Raw genomic sequence first — 25,085 nt, 5'->3', positions numbered from 1 at the left:
TAAATGTTATTAAGTTTTTTTCTGAATGTATTTGTCTGTGTTGTAGTCTTGTGTGGAAGTGAAACAGGGATAAGTAACAGTTCAAATAAGAAGAGAAGTTTTTAAAATGTGGTGCTACAGAAGAATGCCGAAGATTAGATGGGTAGATCATGTAACTAATGAGGAGGTGTTGAACAGAACTGGGAAGAAAGGAAATTTGTGGTGCAACTTGACTAACAGGCGGGACTGATCGATAGAGCACATTCTAAGACACCAAGGGATCACCAATTTGGTATCGGAGGGAAGTTGTTGGTTGGTTGCTTGGTTTAAAAGAGGGGGAAATGGACCAAATTACGAGGTCATCGGTCCCTTGTTCCTAATAAAACAATGCCACAACTGTGAGAATAAAACAGACGAGACATATAACACAGAATGGGAAGAAATGAAAGACCACAAGAATGAAGGAAAGGCAATGAACACCAAAAGGAACGAAAGAGGATAAGAAAACAACAGAGATTTGCAAGAAACAGTTAGAAGAGAGTAAAACAAGGAAGCATATTACTGTGGTTGGCCGACCATGAAAATAAAAAGGAAAAGCCAGCCACCATGCAACACATTAAAACCTCCACGCTAAAAGCACTAGGGTGAAGGACACAAGAGGGACAAAGGACACGTGCTAAACCTCAGATCGAATGATAAAATCCACCCTCATGGATACAATGTAAAACCAAATCAGCCAATGAGGTGTTGTCTGCTAAAATCAATGGTAACGAGTCCGGCAACCAAAGATGAAGCCGCAGGACAGCCGAAGAAGGACAGAGCAGAAGAATATGGGCCACTGTCAACCGGGTGCCGCACTGACACTGAGGTGGGTCTTCACGGCACATGAGGTAGCCGTGGGTCGCCCAGGCACGGACAATGGGGAGCTGGCAGAGAGCCACGGAGTCCCTGCGAGAGGCCCTCATCGAGGACTTCCAAACATTCGTTGTCCCCTCAATGGCCTGCAGTTTGTTGTGCGTACCGTGAGTTTCCCATTCCGTCTCCTAAAGCTGAAAAACCTTGCAACGTAATAATGAATGCAGGTCAGTTGCAGGGATGCTGATCTCCAGAAGTGGTTTCCATGTAGCCTGTTTGGCCAGTCTGTCAGCAAGTTCATTTCCTGGGATTCTGACGTGACCAGGTGACCAGACGAACACCACTGAACGACTGGACTGTTCCCGGGGCATAGATGGACTCCTGGATGGACGCTACCAAAGGATGACGAGAGCAGCACAGGTCAATAGTTTTCAGGCTGCTCAAGGAGTCCGTACATAAAAGAAAAGACTCCCCAGGGCACGGACAGATATACTGAAGTGCACGAGAAATGGCACCAGCTCTGCAATGAATACACTGCAGCTATCGGGTGAGGAATGCTGTTCAATGTGGCTGCCGTGAACGTAGGCAAAGCCAATGCGACCATCAGCCATCGATCCGTCGGTGTAAACCACTTCAGAGCCCTGGAACACGTCAAGAATCGAGATGAAGTGACAGTGGAGGACCGCAGGGTTAATGGAGTCCTCAGGGCCACATGAAAGGTCCAGACGAAGTTGCGGCCAAGGCGTACACCATGGAGGTGTACGCAAATGGACTGGAAGTAGAGGTGGTAAAGGGAAGGACTCCAGTTCGGAGAGAAGGGACCGCACGCGAACTGCAATCGTTAACCCTGACCTGGGCAACCGATGCGGGAGATGGACTGCTGCGGGCAGTAAAAGGAGACGGTAATTCGGATGCTCAGGAGAACTGCGAATGTGAGCTGCGTAACTGGCGAGCAGTTGTGCACATCTGATCTGCAATGGAGGGACCCCAGCCTCCATAAACCACACTCCCACAGTCAATTCAGGATTGGACAAGGGCTCTGTAGAGCCACAGCAGCATAGAGCGATCTGCACCCCAAATGGTGTTGCTCAGGCAACGGAGGCATTGAGGTGCTGCCAGCACTTCTGCTCAAGCTGACGAGGATGAGGAAGCCAAGTCAGTCGAGCGTCAAAAACCAGTCCTAAGAATTGGTATGTCTCCACTACAGTGAATGCATAGTCATGAAGGTAAAGTTCTGGGTCCGGATGAACGTTACAATGCTGACAGCAGTGCATGACACACGACTTTGCGGCTGAAAACTGGAAGCCGTGGGCTAGAGCCAATGACTGCGCCTTGTGGATGGCTCCCTGTAGGCGACGCTCAGCAACACCAGTACTGGAGCATCAGTACGAAATGCAGAAGTCATCTACCTACAGAGAAGGTGAGACAGAGGGCCTGACAGCTGCTGCTAGATCGTTAATGGCAACTAAAAATAGAGAGACACTCAATACAGAGCCCTGCAGGACACCATTCTCCTGGATATGGATGGAACTACGGGAGGCATCAACTTGGACAAGGAAAGTAGGAGCGACAGGAAGTTTTGTTTAAAAATTGGGAGCAGGTCCCGGAGACCACACTCTTACAATGTGGCAAGTATATGATGTCACCAGGTCATGTTGTAGGCGTTACGTAAGTAAGAAAAGACAGCAACCAGGTGTTGCCACCTGGAAAAGGCTGTTTGGATGGCAGACTCAAGGGACACAAGATTATAAGTGGTAGAGTGACCCTGGTGGAAGCCGCCCTGACATGGAGCCAGTAGGCCATGTGGCTCAAGGACCCAAGCCAACTGCCGACATATCATACATTCCAGCACCTTACAAAGAATGTTGGTGAGGCTGATGGGCTGATAGCTATCCACATCAAGAGGGTTCTTACCGGGTTTGAGCACCGGAATGATGGTGCTCTCCTGCCATTGCGAATCGCACCTGATCCACTTGAAGATGACATGGAGATGTTGCTTGTAGTCAGATGAGAGACATTTAATCATCTGGCTGTGGATCCAATCTGGCTCAGGAGCTGTGTTGGGGCAATGTGCAAGGGCACTGAGGAGCTCGCACTCTGTAAATGGGGTGTTATAGGATTCACTGTGGCATGTAGTGAATGAGAGGACGTTCCCTTCCAGCCGCCGTTTGAGAGTGCAAAAGACTAGGGGTAATTCTCCGTCACACAGGCTCGAGCAAAGTGCTCAGCAATCACATTTGCGTCAGTAACACCTGTTGGGATCTGGTACCCGAAAAGACGTTTGATCTTTCCCCAGACTTGGGAAGGTGACGTCTCTCTCCCAACACTCCTGCTTCCGTTGTTTGATAAGTTGATGAATGCAGGCACGGAACCGTTTAAAGCAGGGCCGGCCAGAAATTCTGCACGCGTGCGGTGCTCCTGCACATGTGCAACTTCCAGGTCACAGCGTGCACGCCGCAGCCGTCAGCGTTCATGTAGTGCATGTTTCTACGCACAGATGTCGCTTTATCCACTTGCTGGGATACTCTGTACCGGCGCATTCTAGTGCTCTTTCCACAGCTTGCAAGCCAACCATGGGAAGGTATTTCACGTATTAAACATTTAAAATACTGTCACAGTCTATTCATTGAGACGTCTACTTTTATGTTAACAGTTTAACCCAGTAAGACAAGTAATACAGTTAACAACCATGGGTTTTTATTAAGGCAGCTTGACTGACGGCACGTAAATACAAGTAATGTTTTTGATCTAGTATTTAAGAAAGAGAGCACTTATCGACTTCCAACGAACCTTATTCATGATTTCAAATAACATTAAACTAATGCAAAGTTTCCTATAACTAATTCTCGGTGCCCTCGGTTACACCCACATAATTTCTGTCTCACTGATTTCTGAACAAAATGATAACCACAGACCTCTCGATGATCACCTGTTATTTCAATACCATTATTGCTACATCTTTCATCATCTCCGTCTGAAATCTGCATAATAACCGACTATACATTGGAACAATCGGTTTAATGACCAACTTTCCTGATAATAATGCAACATGGAGCAGAATGAGGCACTAATGCACAGTTAGTAAACAATAATTTTTAATTATGAAAGGAATAAATCCAAACACGTTTATCACTGGTCATGAGAAATGATATTCGAGTTGATGTGTCTCATCCATTTTCTTAAGGACATTTAATTTTGCTTGCTGTTCTTCACTCTTGAATACACTACACTCATCTTTGTGATACGTATTGTAGTGTCTTTCAATTGAAAACTTACGCTGGCCGCCTATTATTCGGCAGCATAGCAAACACTGTGAGTTTTCACCAACGGCTACAAAAAAGAATTGCAGTTCCCAGTCATTTTTAAACGACTGAGAACATAGATCTCCCATCCTTTGCTTTTTCATAGTACCTACCATTTCTCAGTACTTCTCTGTTAAGGTTACGGTTACCAGGGGTAAACGAGACTGGGTATGTTGCGCTCTTGCTTGTACCACATAAACAGGGAAATGGAGCCGCCGCCGTTCATTTAGGACACATGTCTAATAACAGATGTCGCTGTCGCACACGTGCAGCACTTCCGCACGTCTGCACACTGTGCAGCGTTTGGCCGGCCCTGGTTTAAAGGTTATGAGTGATCCAGGGAAGGGTGCTGCTTATGCCGCTGTAGAGCTCGCCGATGCTCCTTAATTGCTTTAGCAACTTCCGGTGACCACCAAGGGACTGCCTTACGCCTCGCATCCTAAAGAGCGAGGGATCGCATTTTCTGCCACAGGAACAATTGTTGTAGTCATCTGCTCAACCATCACATTGATGTTACCGTGTGGGGGAGATTCAAAGGTGACGGCAGACGTGAAAGTTTCCCAGTCCGTCTTGTTTAATGCCTGTTTGGGCAGGCGTCCGTGGGCCTGATGCTGGGGCAGTGACAGGAAGATGGGAAAGTGGTCACTACCACACAGGTCATCATGTGCTCTCCAGTGGATAGATGGGAGAAGTCCTGGGCTACAAACTGATAAATCAGTAGCTGAGTAACTACCATGAGCCACAGTGAAATGTGTGGCAGTCCCAGTACTTAAGAGGCGCAGAGGTCGAACTGAGACAGTAAAGTTTCGACATCTCTGCCTCTGCCAGTAAGCACAGTGCAACCACACGAGGGGCTATTGGCATTAAAGTCTCCCAAAAGTAGGAAAGGTTTAGGGAGTTGATCAATTAGTGCAGCTAATACATTCAGGGGTAGTGCACCATCTGGTGGAAGATATACATTGCAGACAGTTATTTCCTGAATCGTCCTTATTCTGACAGCCACAGCTTCAAGAGGGGTCTGAAGGGGCACAGGTTCACTACAGACTGCGTTTAGGACATAAACGTAAACTCCACCTGACACTCGATTATAGTCGCTACGGTTCCTGTAATATCCCTTATAGCTGCGGAGGGCAGGAGTCCGCATTGCCAGTAACCAGGTTTCCTGGAGGACAAAGCAGATAGCTGTTACACCTGCTATCTGAAGCTGTGTGAAGCTTAACAGTTGCCGTAGCTCAGCCAGGCAGTGGAAAAAACTGCCACAATTCTGCTGGAGGAAGAAGTCATCGTGAGACTGGGAAGGCATGGAACACTCAATGAGGTAGTTTACGCCTCAGAGTTGACTGCTGCCACCGACTTATTGCCTGAGCAGTCTACAACCATTATGTCTGAGGGTCTGGAGAAATCTAGGTCCTCAGCAGACGCCAAAATCTCCAACCCATCCTCAAACGCAGAGCTTGTAGATAGCCATGGTGTGGGTGCCACCACAATTTCCCTGGTATCTCTCGCTGCTCCTTGGGTTTCCCTGGCTGGGAGGACTTCACTGACTCAGTCTCTGGGACTGAGGATGAGCGTGAAGCCCTATGACCAGCTGTTTTTGCGCTCTTTAGCCACTGGCAGGTGTCATCTTTCCCACTAGCAGAAACCTGGGAAGGGAGTGACCCAAGGGACCCCTTCCTAGCGAGAGAAGCCGAAGAAGACTTATGCTTCTCCGGCTTAGAAGTGGGGACAGACGTCCCCGATGATTGGGGGGGGGGGGGGGGGGTTGCTCTAGAAGTAGGTGCTGCAGGAGCAATAGGGAGGGAAATGCCCCCCCCCCCCCAACAAGGGGGCAGGTGTAGTCTTCCATCTCTGAGAGGTGAATGGGGTTGACAGAGCTGATAGTGCCAGAACTGTTGTAACGGTGGCATAAGGTGACGTCATACGCACAGGATGCAGGCGTTCAAATTTTCTCTTAGCCTCAGTGTAGGTCAGTCGGTCCAGGGTCTTGTACTCCACGATTTTCCTTTCTTTCTGGAGAATCCTCCAGTCTGGCAAACAAGGCGAATGGTGCTCTCCGCAGTTGACACAGATGGGAGGCGGGGCACATGGAGTATTGGGATGTGATGGGCATCCAAAATTTCGACATGTGATGCTGGAAGTACAGTGGAAAGACATATAGCCAAACCTCCAGCAGTTAAAGTACCGCATCAGGGGAGGGATATAGGTCTTCACATCACAGCGGTAGACCATCACCTCGACATTCTCAGGCAAAGTATCACTCTCGAAGGCCAAGATGAAGGCACCAGTGGCAACCTGATTATCCCTCGGACCCCAGTGAACACGCCGGACAAAATGTACACCTCACCGCTCTAAAATGGAGCGCAGCTCATCGTCAGACTGCAAAAGAAGGTCCCTGTGAAATATGATACCATGGACCATATTTAAGCTGTTAAGAGGTGTGATGGTTACAGATACATCCCCCAGCTTGTCACAAGCGAGTAACGCCCATGGCAGGGCAGAGGATGCTGTTTTGATCAAGACCGACCTACATCTCATTTTGTAAAAGCCCCCCACCTCCCCAAACTTGTCCTCTGAATGCTCAACAAAAAACTGAGGCTTCATCGTCATGAAAGATTCCCCATCAGCTCTCGAACACACAGGGTACCAGGGTGAATAAGGTCAGCTGCCATCCTTAGCCTGACATTCCTCCCAGGGTGTTGCCAGGGAGAGGAATGATTTGGGGTCATACTTTTGCATACTGAATTGAGCTCGTGAACACTTAGAGACTGCTGGTGTTTCACCACCAGCAAGAGATGATCATCATGTGTCACGGGCCCTGATGCCACCCACTCCAACCGAGAGCCCTCCTCACGGGCACCACCCATCTGCAGCAAAGGCCATTGCCGGGAGTCCCGATGCCCCAGGGGGATGGGCATCTACCCTTTGGTACATGCATCAGCAGAGCCATCCCTGTGTGGTCAGGGGGATACAGCCAACAGGTTACGTGGCCGTCCCACCACAATGGACTGGCTATTGCGCTCAATATCACGCGCAAATATGTCCATGGTCATTGTCGATGCAGAAAGCGACACTGTATAGTGCGTGGTGGAAAACACACCCAGGAAGATGTCCACACCCAAGAGATGAAGAATGGGTGGGACTGCAATCCGACGACAAAAAAGTGGGCTAAAGATCTCAATGCACAATGGACACAATGCACCATGTAAGGCGCCCTTCCCCAATTGGCTCACTCTTCGGGAAAATTTTGAAGAATGGAGGTCAAACCTTACAGGGGACCATCACATAAAGGTTGAAACATATGAAACTCCTTTTAGTCGGCTCTTACGACAGGCAGGAATACCTCAGGCCTATTCTTACCCTCAGACTCGCAGCGGAAGAGGGAAGTTGTGTGTGTGTGTGGGGTGGGGGGGAGGGGTCAAAAACTGTAGAGCGAGGCCCAGAGATGAATACAGTAAACATGTTCAAAAGGATGAAAGGAGGTAGGTTGCAGTAATCAATAGCGACAACAAAAACAACACTGAAGGCTACTGCTGCAGTCACCACAGACGCCTACTGCAGCGGCAACACCACAGGCAGACCAGCAATGTGGGTTGCCGGGCCAGTTGCAAAGGCTGGTGAACGCAAGAGTGTTTACCAGCAAGTACCACAGTTGACAACAAAGACGTAGATGTGGCCACTGTCCATCAGAGGGCATCAGCCGACAGCAGAGGAAGAGGGCGCAACAAACTATTACCTGGCAGTCACGCGTGTGCAAATAGTCCCCGAAATATCCTTCCACCCTGGGCTAGATAAGCCGGCGCCCGGCTGCTCAGTGGGTAGTTCTCGACTTGCTGAGTGTGGAGAAGATCAGCCGGTTCTGTGGCGTGCCACCTCGACCGTCCTCTCTTCCACAACGATTACGATATGTCGCTTCCGTCATGTCACGCTAGCTACCAGCTGCTAAGCGAATTCGACATGGAACAGTTGTACGGGTATTGGGTTGAAGGGAACTCTGATTGAAGGGATTAGTTGTTTTTTGCTTGATCCACAGAAGGGATCCTTATTGTTTTGTTGGTTTTGAAGAGTGTGTTATGGTTGGTGGTTTATTGTAGTTTCCTTAACAAATAAGTTGGGAAATGAGTTGGTTCTTGCTCTGTAGTTTTAGCAGCTACTACATGGCCCAGTCACATTAATGTGTCCACCACCTATGTTCGATGTTGACATGCAATAACCACTCACAGACAATAGGTGACAGCACTAGCAATGGAGGGTATACAAAAAGTGTCTGGGGGGACGCAGAAAACAGGGCAGCTGTTATAATCCGGAAATCGTGCAATTTGTGCATGATTATTGGATTCTGGGCCAAGGGTGGAAGCACTTCCGAAACGGCTAAGTTTGTAAACTGTTCACGTACTGCTGTGGTTAAAGTATACAACACATGGAAAAAAGACACTATCCAAACCCAGTATTGAGGCAACTGTGGCGCACCATGAGCCGTAGGTGACAGGGGTGAATCGATGTGCAACTGTTGAGCAAATGACCGCCTAGATGAACCAAGGTGCTACATACAGTGACACCTCAACGACCATTCAGAGAACACTGCTGCATATGGGCCTTTGCTGCAGACACCTGGTTCATGCAACCTAGTTCATGCGAATTGCTGTTAATCACCAACAAAGGCTGGAATTTGCATGCTAACACCGCAACTGGACATCCACTTAGCAGCAACAAGTGGCCTTTTCAGATGACACATTTTACACTTCATCGGACACTCGGCAAACACCCTGCAACAACTGTGGGAAAGGCCCATTTTGAGGGAGGGAGTGTCATGGCCTGGGGGCCATTTTCGTGGCATTGCCTGGGTGATCTTGTCATTATAGAAGCCACAAGGGGTCAACACAAGTATGTATCTATCCTTGGGGACCATGACTATCCTTACATGCAGTGCACTTACCCTCAGCCTGATGGAACCTACCCAAGAGGACAATGAAATGCCACACACAGCTCAAGTGTACATGCGTAGTTCAAAGAGTACCAAAATGAGTTTACCATACTCCCCTGTGCACCAAATTCACCCAATTTAAACCTAATAGAGAATTTATGGGACCACCTTGATCGCGCTGTTTGCTTCATGGATCCTCAAACAAAAAACATAGTGCAGCAGGTCACAGCACTGGAGTCAGCATGGCTCCACATCCCCATTAGTACCTCCCAGAATCTCACTGACGTTCTTCCTACATGTCTCGCAGTAATCTGCACTGCAAAAGGTGGTTATTCAAGCTTTTGACAGGTGCTCACACTAATGTGATTGTACAGTGTGTTTATAGACTCCAGTGCCACATCAGATGCTATTTGATATTCACTAACATCTTCTGTGGAAGTGCCTGGCAGAGCTCAGGCTACACCTCAAGAGGTTGATGAGTTTTGTGATGCTTTGTTACTACATTTGCCGCAAATTTTTCTGCCAATCAATGTTTCAGGACACTTGTTTACCATCCACTGGACACTCTGCATGACCTTCTTGGTAATTTCCAGGATCACTAGCGAACAACATATATCGAGTGTGCATCTGTCATGGCACGAGATATCAACTTTGTTTACAGCTTTGTTGACTACAGAATGTCACAGTGGTGAACCTTGTCAGCAGCATTCTAGAGATGAGTGAAGCCAGTGCCGTGTCAACTTTCACTACTTCTGCCTAGCCTGAGGTAATTCTGAGACTGTATACTGTGAAAAGTGGTTTACACTTCATTTATTCCCAGATCACGATTTTAGGAATTGTGTGGACAATCATGGGGAGATGTGTGTCAAGCTTGGTAAACAATACAGCTGGAGTGTACCTTGTCTATGTCAAAACAGGATTGCTCCCAGCTGCGTACACAAATTGCGGAATTGTTGACGATGAAGATCTGGATCACAAGTAAGGTTAATCAGATAACTGACTGTTTCTATGGTACATCTTTTTGTCATTTTTGTTGTCAAAGATTTAAACAAAATCAGTGTCTGACGCTATGACATTCATGTGCTCAGTACATGTCATTCACAAGTAATTTTGGAAATTACCCTCCTTATGGGTTGTAATAATGCAATCTCGACTTGTAATTCACTTTTTACAATCTATTTCTACATACTACTTCACGGAACACATACTCTGCAGTTTGAGTAAACAAGCCACTTTCATGAAACTAATTAATAATGATTGGCTGAAATAAAAGTATCTCTGATTGGCTGTTCACAGTAAGAAACGTTCACCGATTAATCGTAATAATAATAATGACTGCAATTAGTTGCTGTTCTTGACATTTGTTTGAGTACGCAATAATCAAACTTGACAAGAATGCCAAATATTGCTCTGTGAAAAACATAAAAAGAGACCGATAGGCTGGCCAATACTTACCTTAACACAGTATAGCGGACAGCCATACAAAACTAATGAAAAAAATAAATAAAACTTAGCAAAGTAAAAAAATTATGTGTAAAAATAAATGCATGAGTAAAGCACCAAAGTTGAGACTGGACCTGAGGTTAACGTAGGTTGAATACAGCAGGTTGGCAGGATACAATGTTGTGTTGGAGTGCAAGTTCCTATCTGCGCAGTTCTGAGGAACTGGTGGTGGGTGGGAGCATCCAAATGGCTAGGATGGTGTAGCAGGCACCTAGATCTTTAGAATTATGCTAGAGGACACGCTCCACCACTGGATATTGGGCATCCCATGCGTGGAAGGTTTGTCTGTGCTCATTCATGCACTCAGCCAGTATGACGGTTGTCGAACCAATATAGAAGGCCATGCATTGAAAACATGTCAGCTGATAAATGAAAAATGTTGTTTCACTTGTGGCCCTGTCTTGAATGATGTACATTTTGCCAATGATGGGGGTGGAGTAGGTTGTTGTGAGCAGATGAATGGGGCAGATTTAGCAGCAGGGTTGGTTATATGGGTACAAACTTTAAGGTATGGGAAGGTAGTTTGGTAATGTCAAAGGGTTTGACAAAGATGACGTGGAGGTTAGGACGATGAAAAGCCCTCTGGGCAGTGTGTGGAGGATACTGCGGAGGAATGAGCTAATTTCAGAACTCTACTTGAAAAAGTCGTAGCCCTGGTGTAGTAATCCATTGAGGCATTCAAGGCCAAATGGTACTATCTCCCAAGTAGTCCATTCCTTCCCTTCCAACAACACTATTCCTACCTCCAGGCAACACAGAAGCACCCTATTTGTTACCCAACATTATTCTGGCCTTGAATGCCTCAACAGATTACTCCACCAGGGCTGCAGTTTTATCAAGTGGAGCCCTGAAATGAGATCATGCCTCCACAATATCCTCCCCACACCACCTACAGTGGCCTTTCATCGTCCTCCTACCCTCAACAACATCCTTGTAAAATCCCTGAACATTCACATACCAACCTCCCCTATCCCTGTAAACTGACCCTGCTGCAAAACCTGCCCCATGCATCCCCCCCCCCCCCCCCAAACCACTTACTCCAGCATCACCAACGATAAAATGTACAACCACCAAGGCAGGGTCACGTGTGAAACAACATACTGCATTTGTCAGCTGACATGTGTTCACTGCACAGCCTTCTACATTGATACGGCAACCACCAGACTGGCTGAGAGCACGAATGGACACTGATAAACTGCCTGCCTGGAGGGTGTCCAATACCCAGTGGTGCAGCAGGCCCTCCACCTTAATTCTAGAGTACTAGGCACCTGCTACACCATACAAGTCATTTGGATTCTTCCACTCAACACCAGTCCCTCAAAACTGCACAGGGAACTTGCACTCCAATACATCATGGGCTCAACCTATGTTAACTTTGGCTCTGGTCTCTCCTTTGGCCCTTTACTCCTTTTAAACATCTCTTTAATTTTTTATTATATTATATTTCTCTTCTTACTTAGTATCATTCACCTTATTCACTGCTCATATACCTCTTCACTACTCAATCTATCTTCTTTGCTTGGAAGTTGGCATACACATGATGTGCTATGTTCAACTTCTTTTTGACACCCTTTACTCCATCTTTGCTCACCTTCTTCTTGTCACCTCATAACCATGGTTCTGAGCAACCTGCGTCCACTTTTCCTTTCATCCCTGCCTCCTCTCTAATGTAGGAGCAAGTTTCTAACATCTAGGTTTTATTTATTTATTTTGTTAGTTTAGGGGGGTAGGGAGGAGGAGGAGGAGAAAGAGATTTGAGTTTAACGTCCCATCGACAACAAGGTCATCAGGGATGGAGCACAAGCTCAGATTACGGAAGGAAACCAGCCATGCCCTTTCAAAGGAACCATCCCAGCTTTTGCCTGAAGGGATTTAGGGAAATCATGGAAAATCTAAATCAGGATGGCCAGTTTGAAACGTCGTCCACCTGAATGTGGATACAGTGTGCTAATCACTGTGTGACATTAATCAGTTCTTCGGTTTTGTGTGACGTAGGCTGTACTGAGCTAAGGTAAGCACTGCCCAGTCCATCAGTCTCTCTGTATATTTCTCACACATCTGCATGAAATTTTTCTTTTAAGCAACTATCTGACTGTGCCATTCAAGAGTCAGTTCCAGCATGTTTCTGAATTGGGTCTAACAATCATCTCAAGATCATAGCTAGTTGCAAGAAATTTTACACAAATTTCGGCTTGTATGGCATTCATCTGGCGAGGATGTAAAATGGAACACAAGACAAACAGTTCAGGAACAATATTCATAACAACAATTAATAATAAAAGTAATAATTAACAGAAATGCCTTGACCCCCAAGTGATTATCTACAAATAATAGCATTTAGCGAAATATAATACGAAGGACTGTGAAACTGGATACATAATTGCTTACTGAACTTTTTTAAGTGTAATAATTTTTTTGGATCTATTGTCTTTGGTGTTGTATCTTGATATCTACCGTGTTTATAGTAATGTACTGGAGCAATACAATTTTTTTATATTGTGAATTGTATGGTCCGACATATTGAAAGTCAAACATCAATCACCTTGCATGTGAAAATTCTTAGGAACCACCTTTGTTGCAATTCAATGTAAAGCTCTATTCATTAGCTTTTCAATGATATACATATCACTGCTGAATATGCATTAGAACCAAAATTATAGTAATTTATATTAAAAAGACACATATAAATTTCATAAAATTTCGTAGCTCGGTAGACCTATAACTTCCTTCACAGTTGTCATACACTTCTGCAAACTGGTAGTTTTCATCTCTTATCTGTATCACTGAATGCAAGTGTGAAAGAAATCTGTGTGGGTCATGTTGAATGGTGTTGAACTGACAAGGAAAACAAGTGAGATTATTGGATAGTAATACCTATGTTTACATTCCAGGAGCCAGCCAACGAAATTGGAACAGAAAGAGTACTGATCATATCTTGGTAGGGTACATCAGGGTTATTGAACCAAATAGCCAAAGAATCATAAATATGACAGACATTATTTTTAATGAAGGTACTTGTAAACAGTAGCTATAAAGAAGTAACTGAGACATAGGAACCAAGTGGAATGTTTGTTCTGTTCATGTAACAGAAGCAGAATGAAATAATGAACTAGAAGAAATTGATTCTGAGCCTGAAACTATCACAACAAGCAGTGGTTCAAAAAGTACTAGCTGCAATGAGGAATCAAGTTCATAAAATGCAATTAATGATAATGAACAATCACAGTAACAGGAGTCAATAGAAAGAATTTCAAACCCAAAGAAACCGCATGGTTTCATGATCTGTCAATCTAAAGTCTAAATCTCAATCTTTCTCACTGAAAAAGCAATAATATCAGAAAATGCAGAAAACTGGCAATGAGCAATACAAGAAAAGTGCAGAAAGACAAACACACATGGGAACCAGCCAGTTTACCTTCAGACAAAAAACCAATAAATGCTGTATGGATCTTCAAAACAAAGGAAGAACCAAAAGGCTACATTGTACATTATGAAGCACACCTAGTAAGAAAAGGATGTGATCACAAACAAGACCAGGACTACAATGAAACATATGTACTGATTTTTAGGTATTTATTTTCTAGGTTTGTTAAACATGGTCTTAACACTGATCATCTAGATGTTGCCACAGCTTTCTTGCAAGACAACTTACATTTAGCGATCTTTGTAAAAGTTCCCGAAATAGATCTAGTTACAAGATTAAAAAAAGGCATTATACAGGTTAAAGCACGGTGGCCAGTTCTGGAAATTGAAATTAGACAGTAGCCCTACACTCTTGAACATAAACTTCATAAGATCAAGAGTTGACTCATGTGCCTATAAAAAAGCAAGTTCCAGTGATACTAACAGTAGTTGTTTATATGGATGATATGCTGATTTTCATTAACACTCCAACAGAGAAAGCTGTATTCGAAAACAAACAACGAGAAAAATTCAAGCTGAGAGTTCTTGGTAAAGCTACTATCTGTTTATAAATGCACATTACTAGCAACAAATAATGTTGGTTGTGGCTAGTCTGAGATACTTTGTGGAGCGCATTCCTAACAGATTCAACATATAAGTGTGTAACCCTTAATCTACACCACTGGACTTTTGTGATCACTCATGATATGAGTCCAAAAACAGAACAAGAAAGAAGCTGTGAAGAACATACCTTATCATGAAGCAACAGGAATATTCATGTACGTTCAATAAGGAATAAGTCCAAACCTAGCTAAGTCAGCAGGAATTGTCAGCATCTTTTTGTAATAATCCAGTGTTATTTCACAAGCAGGTAGTCAAAAGTATCTTTAGACATCTGAAAGGTACTAAGAATATGAAACTACTACTCTCTAAAGCAGAGGACCTCATGATAATGGGTAACTGTAAAGCAAAATGGGCTTTCTGAGGACAGAAAATTGACAACTGGATACCTGTTTAAATCTTAAGGAGCAGTAATATCCTGGAACTGTCAGAAACAATTAAGAGAAGCCTTATCTACAAATTCAATGTAATATATGTAGGCTGACCAGATTTATCAGTTTTGTTGGGACAGTCCTAAGTCTACAAATGCTAGAAATGTAGGTTTGCCTTTCCTTAATCTACCTTCTAAGCTAAGTCATAGGATCAGTATTGCCTTGTATGTTCCAACATTTCTACGAAATCCAAACTCATCATCCCCAAGGTCGGCTTCTACCAGTTTTTCCATTCATCTGTAAATAATTTGTGTTAGTATTTTGCAGCCTTGACTTATTAAACTGATAGTTCGTTAATTTTCACACTTGTCAACACCTGCTTCCTTTGGGATTGAAATTACTACATTCTTCTTAAAGTATGACGGTATTTCGCCTGTCTCATACATTGTGCTCAACAGATTGCATAGTCTAATATATGGCAGAGTCTGTCATGACTGACTCTCCCAAGGCTATCGTACCTCCCATTTCATCTTCATCTATGTACTCTTCCATTTCCATAATATTTCCCTCAAGAACATTGCCCTTGTATAGACCCTATACATACTCCTTCCACATTTCAGTTTTCCCTTCTTTGCTTAGGACTGGTTTTCCATCTGAGCTCTTAATTTCACCAAAGGTCCCCTTTAATTTTCCTGTAGCCATCCCTGCTTAGCCATTTTGGACTTCCTGTCTATCTCATTTTTGAGGCATTTGTATTCCTTTTCACCTGCTTCATTCACTACATTTTTCTTCCTTCATCAATTAAATTCAGTATCTCTCCTTTTGCCCAAGGGTTTCTACTAGCCCTCATCTTTTTACCTACTTGACACTCTGATGCCTTCACTATTTCATATCTTAAATCTACCCATTCTTATTCTACTGTTTTTCTTTCCCCAGCTCTTGTCAATCATTCCCTTATGCTCTCTCTGAAACTCTCTACAACCTCTGATTCTTTCAGTTTATCCAGGTCCCATCTCCTTAAATTCCCACCTTTTTGCAGTTTCTTCAGTTTTAATCTACAGTTCATAACCAACAGATTGTGGTCAGAGTCCACATCTGTGCCTGGAAATGTCTTACAATTTAATACCTGGTTCCTAAATCTGCCTTACCATTATATAATCTATCTGAAACCTTCCAGTGTCTCCAGGCCTCTTCCACGTTTATAACCTTCTTCCATGATTTTTAAACCAAGTGTTAGCCATGATTAAGTTATGCTCTGTGCAAAGTTCTACCAGGTGGGTTCCTCTTTCATTCCGTACCCTCATTCCAAAATCACCTACTACTTATCCTTCTCTTCCTTTTCCTACTGTCGAATTCCAGTCCCCCATGACTATTAAATTTTCGTCTCCCTTCACTACGCGTGTAATTTCTTTTATCTCATCATACATTTCTTCCATCTCTTCGCCATTTTTGGAGCAACTTGGAATATAAACTTGTACTAATGTGGTAGGTGTGGGCTTCGTGTCTCTCTTGGCTACAATAATGCGTTCACTATCCTGTGCATAGTAGCTTATTCACACTCCTATTTTTTTTATTCACTATTAAACCTACTCCTGCATTGCCCCTATTTGATTTTGCATTTATAACCCTGTATACACCTGACCAGAAGTCTTGTTCCTCCTGCCATGGAACTTCACTAGTTCCCACTATATCTAACTTTAACCTATCCATTTCCCTTCTTAAATTTTCTAACCTACCTGCCCTATTAACAGATCTGACATTCGATGCTCTGATCCCTAGAATGCCAGTTTACTTTCAACATGATACAAAATATATCCAGGCCACTAGAATAAAGAATTATATCTATCAGTCTTTACTTATTTTCGAAGAAAAGAATTTTATTTATTTATAATTTTACTATATGTTCTTTTTCGATTCACAAAATGGAGACACGTCTTGCTGTGTGTTTTTCAGCTGCTGCATCGTCACTGATCGACTACTGATATCAAAATATCACAATAACTGAGAAGAAACGAAAGCGTTTGTGTGGTAACGAAGTTACGTATACAGTACAAGAACTCGGCAGGCTCAATGGCTTCAAAGTGAAACAGATCCGAACCCCAAAAAGTATCGTCTCAATCTACTATTTGACAACAAGGCAGAAACTGACTTATCGAAGGTAGTGGATGCAAGAGTCGAACCAAACATGTACACACAAGGCATCACTTCAGAGAGTAAACAGTAAGTCCCAGTGCTGTGGAGCATATACCTTCACAATAAATGCTAGTAAGCATAAGGACAAATCCTAGTCAGTATCTGCTACTACAATATTTTGGAGTGTAAATTAATTTATCTTGGCTCAAAGTAAACTACACAAGATAAAAAATATGGGTAGTCTTTAGGGTGTAATTGGGATGTTTAGTTTTTCTGACCTGCTACTACATACAAACACTTGTAAACAAACAAATAAGTAAAAAAAAAAGTTTCCGCTGGCAACGTCATTTATCGATCATCATAACGACATATAAAATACAAACAATCCAGCAAAATGCTATCCAAATTACTAAACGATGTAACGTTACACCAGGCTTGATTTGGTGTACAATAAATGCACTCTCAAAACTAAAACGTACAGGTTACCGGGGCACTATAACTCACTTTTCCAGTCCACGGATTTCTTCTTTACTCATCCACACCCACGATCACTGCAACTTAACAGCAAGCAACATGTGTTATTTTGTTTTGTTTATACGTCGCACTACAAAGTCAAAGAAGTTCGAACAACATTCATTGTAACCAAGGATGTTAATTGTCACAGACATTTATGGCACAAGCGGCTCGTGGACCACGTGCGTCTCGCGGAACCCAAGGGAGCACTTCATGGCGTCATCAGAAAGGCCGAAAGCGTGACAGCGTTGTCCGGTGACCAGTAAGCAGCTCTGTTGACATAAGTGACGTCGTCACCTGTTGGCCGCAGCGTTTGTAAACTTGCCTTCAGCTATCGTTTTGGAACGTCAAGTTAATCCAGATGGTTTGAAAGAAGCTTCCGTTAGTACTCTGTTGGAAATGCCATCAATTCCATGTGAGCTTTTACTTTTGAGTGAATATATTATTTTTCTAATTTCAGTTGGAGAGGTGGGTTGAATTTCAGTTTTATCCAATTGCATAGGTACTGCGTCTTCCATACAGTGCCTTGCATTTTCTAATGAATAGCTGGATCCTGTTTTCTCTACAACAATTAAAAATGATTATTAAAAATGTTTCCTACATCTGATTTCTTGTTAACAAATTTTCATTGTGTTTGATAGAAATACAGCCTTCTGTGTTCGCGGATGACTTTTTTCCCTTTTAACAATATTCCAAATTGTTTTAATTTTATTATCAGATGTGCTAATCTCAGATATAATGCACATACTTCTGGACTTTTTAATAACTTTTCTTAATACAATGCAGTAGTTTTTATAATGTTTCACTGTTTTGGGACCATTACTCCTCCTAGCTATAATATACATTTCCCTTTTCTGTTTACAAGATATTTTTATCCCCTTACTAAGCCAAGACTTTGTACATGGTTTCTTACAATTAAAATTCAGCCGGCCAGTGTGGCCGTGCGGTTATAGGCGCTTCAGTCTGGAACCGCGTGACCGCTATGGTCGCAGGTTCGAATCCTGCCTCGGGCATAGATGTGTGTGATGTCCTTAGGTTAGTTAGGTTTAATTAGTTCTAAGTTCTAGGCGACTGATGACCTCAGAAGTTAAGTCGCATAGTGCTCAGAACCATTTGAACCAATTAAAATTCACTGTTTTCTTAGTGAAACTGTATTCAAATATACTCATTAAGGTATCATGAAATAGGTTAAATTATAAATTAGCGTCATGTTCCCTGTACACCTCATCCCAGTCCAACTGTTGCAAGCTTTCCCTAAAATTTTGAACTGTTAAATCGTTAATTGAACACACTATTTTGGAGGACTGTTTTGCATTACTCTATGGAGCTATATCATATACTGCAGCTAGTTGTGCATCAAGATCAGACAGACCATTCTTAACAACAAAAGGTTTTATTTCATTAAATTTATCTGTGTCTACAAAAACATTATCTATCAGTGTGCTGCTTTCCTGTACCACCCGTGTAGGAAAATCAATAACTGATGTCAAATTGAAAGAACCAGGTAATACTTCGAGGTCAAGCTTCCAATCAGACTCTTTCAGAAAATCTACATTGAAATCCTCACAAACAATAATTTGCTTTCACTGTCTGACAGATAGCACAACAAATAATCCAGAACCCAAGTTTTTCAAAAAAGTTGAATATTTCCAAATGTGGACCTATACATGGCTACAATTATAAAATTGCCATTATTTAGGTTAAGCTCACACACACATCCCTCTATATTTTTCTCTATGCAAAATCTTTTTGTTTCCAAATTTTTCACATTGTGATAGATTTTAATATATATGGCAACTCGTCCTCTCTCCATAGTGACTCTACTTACATATGCTGAAGGCTTATATCCACCTACATTTACCATTTCTGTACTTGTGACTATATGATGTTCAGATAAGCTTAGTACATTTATTCCACCCTCAGTTTCTAAATCTTCTAAACAAACAATAAGCTCATCTACCTTGTTTTTTTTATTTTCTATGACATTCTGATGCAATATATTAACATTATTTTTCAATGTACTGTTATGAGACTCTTGTGATATTTTAAATTCTCTAGTACCTGCCTGTCTGAACTTCTCATTAGCTTAATTTCAATCAATGTAGGATGACTGGACTTTGATCTTAGCCTAAAAGAGTACTCCCTTAAAGATTTTGCTATCATCCCAGCCAGTTTACCCTTCCCTTTCCTATTGAGATAGAGGCCATGTTTGTGAAGTCCCACCTACCAATACCATCAACAGGAATCAAACCTATGCCTGACAAAGCAGCCACTCAAAGCAGCTCCTGTAGCTCCATATTGACCCTCCTGACAGATCTGTGCAATTGTGGCCGATCATATGGCATGAAAGCGGGAACCAAGCCAACATTTGTATGGTTTGTTGCAGGTGCTATTTTTACCAGGTCACACCAATATTGTAGCCCTGATCCCTATCAGTACTGTTCCCCACTCCACCCACTACCACAATATGATCCAGCTTTGTAAAACCCTTGCACAATGAATCCACATCCACTATCACTTGGCTAAGACATGCACTAGGCTTGAAAATACTTGTGACCTGGTACCTGCCACCCAATTTTTCCTACAAGATCTGGCCCACACCTCTTCCATCGCTACTGCCTAACAACAGAACTTAGAACTTTCCTCCTACTTTCTACTCTCTTTACAACAGTTGGTTTGCAAGTGGGAGTCTGTTGAGGGCTGACTACACTTACGTCTACTTGAGCCTCTTCCTTAGTTGACTGAGGTAGCAAGGCAAATCTATTGTTTGTGCCAATGATGAAACTGTCAGATACTGTTCTCTTTCTGTGGCCCCTGTTCCTTGCCGCCACTTCTCACCTGTCTTCACCCTTCTCCCCCCTTAACCTTATCAGTTCCTCCCTAGCACTATCCAGTTCAGCCTGAAGGGCTCTATCTTCCCTTCCTGTTCCACTATTTTCCTATCCCTCGAACATAATCTGCAATACCATGGAAGAGACCCATTTACTTCCCGATTCCCATTCCACTACATGGACCCCAATGTAACCATCTGCCACAACAGCTGCACAGAACCCCAGAACTGATTTTCCTACGGCAGCTCAAACACGTCTCACTCATGGTTATTTACAATATCTTTACAAAATCTATCTAGGCAATAACAGAAATATTCTATTAACTTCAGATCACAAGAGTCACTAACATTATGTGGAACACTAATATACGTATGTACTACTAACATAGTAACGTAAAGCAGTTAAACTAATGTTAAAAATCAAAACCTGTATACCTGAAAAATTAAGCATGAGATCGTGTATGCGCAATAATACTTTACGTGTTTTGAAAGGAAATAATAGATAGAACTTAAAACCTCTAATTCCCCCGAGTAGATGCGGCACTGCTAAATGTGTGTGTAATGAAAACAACCTAAATTCTTCTGTTAATACTTAAAGAAATGTCTTAAATTTGTATGTAAACGCACATCTAAAGTATGCGGGAACCGGACGTTAGGTTATGTTTGTTCATTTTTAATATATGTTTTTAGGTATGCCCTAGTAGTTTTATTTTTTGTTATGAAAAATGCGTTAAATATGGGAACGCTTATTTAAATATCCTGCAAACAAAATATTGGGCAAATCCACATGCCGTCTGTTACCACAACCTTCATTTCTCATTCTCCGAGTTTCACAACTGTGTGTGTTGGGGGGGGGGATATCCAATATAGTACTCCAGCCCAGATAGATATGTGCTCTTGCCCAATCGGTGTTACTGATATGCTTAAATTTTGACCGTTGTTCTGTAAACAAACAGCCATATGCCAATCAAATCTTCCTATATGTACCTTCTGAAAAATACAGTTTTTCATGTGATCTTTTGATAAAAAGAGCTGTATGAGGGGTAATTAACAGATTTAAGCAATACTGAGATCTCCAAATTGTAAGCCTGTTATAGATGCAAGTCACTGATTGTCAGAGTGTATCAGGTACAGATAAATGTGGAACAAACATTTGAAATAAATCACGAAGCTTTTGGTTATTTTCAACAAACATTTTTTAATGTAGTACGCAGTCACAGTTTTTTTCTGAATTTTAATATGTGTGCATAGTACAAGGAGACAGTCTCTCTCCGATCTTGTTCAACTGTGTTTTGGAAAAAGGTATCAGGGAATGACGAAAAAAGTGAGTCAGTTCAGCTTTCCAAATGGAATCAGGCTAGGCCGCAAACAGTCTGGGCTTACATTTGAATGCCTCGCATTTGCAGACTATATAGTGTTTTTTTGCAGAGAATCTGCAAATTGCAACTAAACAGATTAAAGTCCTCAAGGAAACAGCAGTGAAGACAGGACTGCAAATATCTTTTGAGAATACACAATATATGAACATAAATCCCACTGATCCAGTCTGTACAATGAGGACCAAGTATGGACACATCATAAGAGTTCAGAGGTTCAAGTACCTAGGAGAGATTTTGACTCTAAACAACAATGAAAAGGCAGCAATTCAAGAACAAGATTCTACTCTTCCAGGAGAACAGGAAGACACAAAATCCATGGGTGAAAGAAGTGCTCTGGGGCCTAGAAAAACGCGAGATCACGGCAAAAGAAATGGTGAACAGGCAGATCTTTATGAAAAAGGTTGCGGAGGTGAAGGAATTCTTCGAGGAGAAAACAAGGAAGAACAGAGTATTCTCAGCAGAAGAACGAGCATGAGTGAGCCAATGGATGAAGGAGTACTGGCGAAAGAGGAAGGAAGAGAACTTTCGAAAGTGAGGGAAGTTGTGTAAACCTAGCCCATAGATGGCTGTAACGGATATAAATAAAAATAAATATGTACTACTCAAGCAATCAAATGGTGCATGGTGCAGGGTACCTTGTATCACTACAAATCATTTTCTTTCCTGTTCTTCTCACAAATGGAGTGAAAGAAGAAAGACTATCTACATGCCTCCATATGAGCCCTGGTCTCTCACATCTTCTAAATTTTCTCAATAGTGTTCTACAAAAAGAACATTGTCTTCCCTCCAGGGATTCACATGAGTTTTCCAAGCAGCTTCATAATACTTGCACATTGTTTGAATCTACTGGTAACCTATCTAGCACCCTGACTCTGAGTCATTTCAGTGTGTTGGTTTAATCTGACCTGTTGGGGATCTCAAACACTGGAACAGTACTCACGATTGCATCACACAAATGTTCTACATGGATGGTCTAAGTGATCTTCCCCTCATTCACAATCTTGCAAAACATATCCATCTTCCCAGAGGAAGGGACTAATGGTTTTGGAAGCTACAAATAGTTTTTTTTATTAAAGTATTGTTTTTCTTTCATACTTCATTCGAAGGATTTCATAATGTTACATAGAGTACTGTCACCCTTACATATAACTGTAACATTAAAATTCTGTTTAATATGAATCTTGGTGTTAACCAGCATATGCATCCATGAGTTGAAACATTATGCTTAATTATAATTATTTATAGAAGGAGAGGCTAATAAAATAATTTTTTACTTTGTATTTTTTAATTTTTACTTCCAGTATTTTGCAAGTTCATTTACTGAATGTAGTAAAATTAACCCTGTTATTAACTACAAATACTATAAGGAGTAAATATATTGACATGTAAGTGTAAGACTCGCAAGGACGCCGAAGAGATTTTTGTAAGATGCTGAGCTATCGGTATTACACAATAACTTTACTCAATTGGCTAAAAAGTTCTGTTAACTTTTCATGTCAAATTTGTATAAAATCCCAAGCGTTTTATAACAGCTGTAAAGGAACATGACGAAAGAGCCCCCTGGATGGCGCTAACTTAATATTTATTTAACAGCAAAGCAAAAAAGAAATACCGATCGAACAGACACATTAGCAAAGACTTTAATTTGGAATGTGCGGTAAGACGCAGACAGAAGAAAACATTTTATCATTCAGTTTTATGTACAGTTCTTTTTTGTTTTTGAGAGAGAGAATCAGACTTTCGAGTATGTAGCAGGGCGGCATACTGTGATAGTGATGTATTCTATTGTATGAGTGAATAATACAGGGTTAAAGAGCAGTATTAAGCATTTTTATTTAAGTAAGTGAAGTGAATTGTTTTGTAATTACGAGAAGTGCCAGTGCTGAAGGAGTCCTTCACTGCCTGCAGCTTCAAGCATTCCACCGAAGTCCGATCGTTAAACGAAACAAAGTTAAGCACAAGACAGATATTTACGCAAGCAATTACATTTTTCATATTCGGTATAGTTATATTTACCATTTACATTTTCAAAATATGTTACAATTGGCGACCTGTGGCAGGACTTCTGGGCACAGGCCGTTAATAGTGTTGTTAACTATTGCTATAGTTAGAAATTTCTATGACATTGTTATGAATTATAAAAATTAATTATCTGTATTTTCTGTTTGCAAGAATCACAAAGGGAAACAAGTATTACAAAAAGGCAAAAATTGAGGAGAAAAATTTTGAAATGAATAAGAATTGGACGCAAGTCACGTAAAGATAGGACCGCTACGCAAGTTGCTTGCATGGTTACGCTTGGTAGCGCCTCTTTTGATGTAGATAGAAACCTTTTCCTCATTATCTCCTTCCTTGAATTTCATTGGCGAAAAATTTACAGAAATTTTTCAATGTGATTCGCATTGTCAACAAAACAAAGAATAGTGACACAATAGTTTGAGCATCATAGTAGACGAAAAAACAGGCTTAGACATTTCGTAATTTGCATTTATCAAGAGTAATAATTACTGTAGGAAATTTTTAACATTTTGTGAAACTTTTATTTCTTACAAATTAATATAACATGGCCGATAAATATATGACTATTGTTGATGACAACAGCGGAAACGCAATCAGCCAAGATGGCATAGAATGTGAGATCGAACAATGAAAGTTCAGGCGCCATGCATAACTACTGCAGAAAGTTTAAGTAGATCAGAGATGAATGTCGCAGGAGCAACAAATCATAGTGACGCCACAGTCTAACATAACAGTCGCGACACTTCGCCTCGATTTTGTTGCCTTCAGCGCCAGCAGCGCCCCAAGCGGCCTGTAGGTTGAACTGTGAGTTCAGCGCGATCGTGAAAGCGAATAGTGATTGTTTATTTTGATTTATACAATAGTTTTTACCATCGGAAGCGTTTGTAGCACAATAAATTGCAGCAGCAACAGGAAGAAGACACCGCAGCTGTCTTTTTTAGGTTTCCTAAGGATCCTCAGAGGTAAATACCATCATGTTACTAAACTGTATCGTCAGGATTCACTTGCAAACTGTATGTGTATAAATTGTGACTGTTTCGTTTTAGGAGCAGAAAATGGCTAGTCAATAGCAGACGAGAAGACCTTATGAAGAAAGACCCAGTTTACCTGTATAATAATATTAGGTTTTGTTCGCTACATTTCGAACAAAACCAGCTCATGAACGCAGACAATAACAAACTCGTGTGGAATGCAGTACCCACACAGTTTGACATTCCAAATAAGCCACCTCAGCTGACGATGAAGAGGAAACTGCCA

At 42.1% G+C, this 25,085-nt stretch overlaps 1 protein-coding gene across 1 annotated transcript in view; it reads right to left on the bottom strand.

Annotated features, from left to right (window-relative positions):
• The window catches only part of LOC126457065 (ATP-dependent RNA helicase DDX54), a 129,242-nt gene extending 111,498 nt beyond the window's left edge, over positions 1-17,744 (bottom strand). Inside the window, exon 1 of the mRNA XM_050093064.1 lies at positions 17,592-17,744. Coding sequence (XP_049949021.1) covers positions 17,592-17,623 — 32 coding nt within the window. The 5' untranslated portion in view covers positions 17,624-17,744. The remainder of the gene's footprint in view (positions 1-17,591) is intronic.
• Between the last annotated feature and the right edge of the window lie 7,341 nt (positions 17,745-25,085).

Source organism: Schistocerca serialis, chromosome 2 (assembly GCF_023864345.2).
Source record: "Schistocerca serialis cubense isolate TAMUIC-IGC-003099 chromosome 2, iqSchSeri2.2, whole genome shotgun sequence".
In the NCBI taxonomy this organism is placed as follows: Eukaryota; Metazoa; Arthropoda; class Insecta; order Orthoptera; family Acrididae; genus Schistocerca; species Schistocerca serialis.
This window is presented reverse-complemented; position numbering and strand designations above follow the sequence as displayed.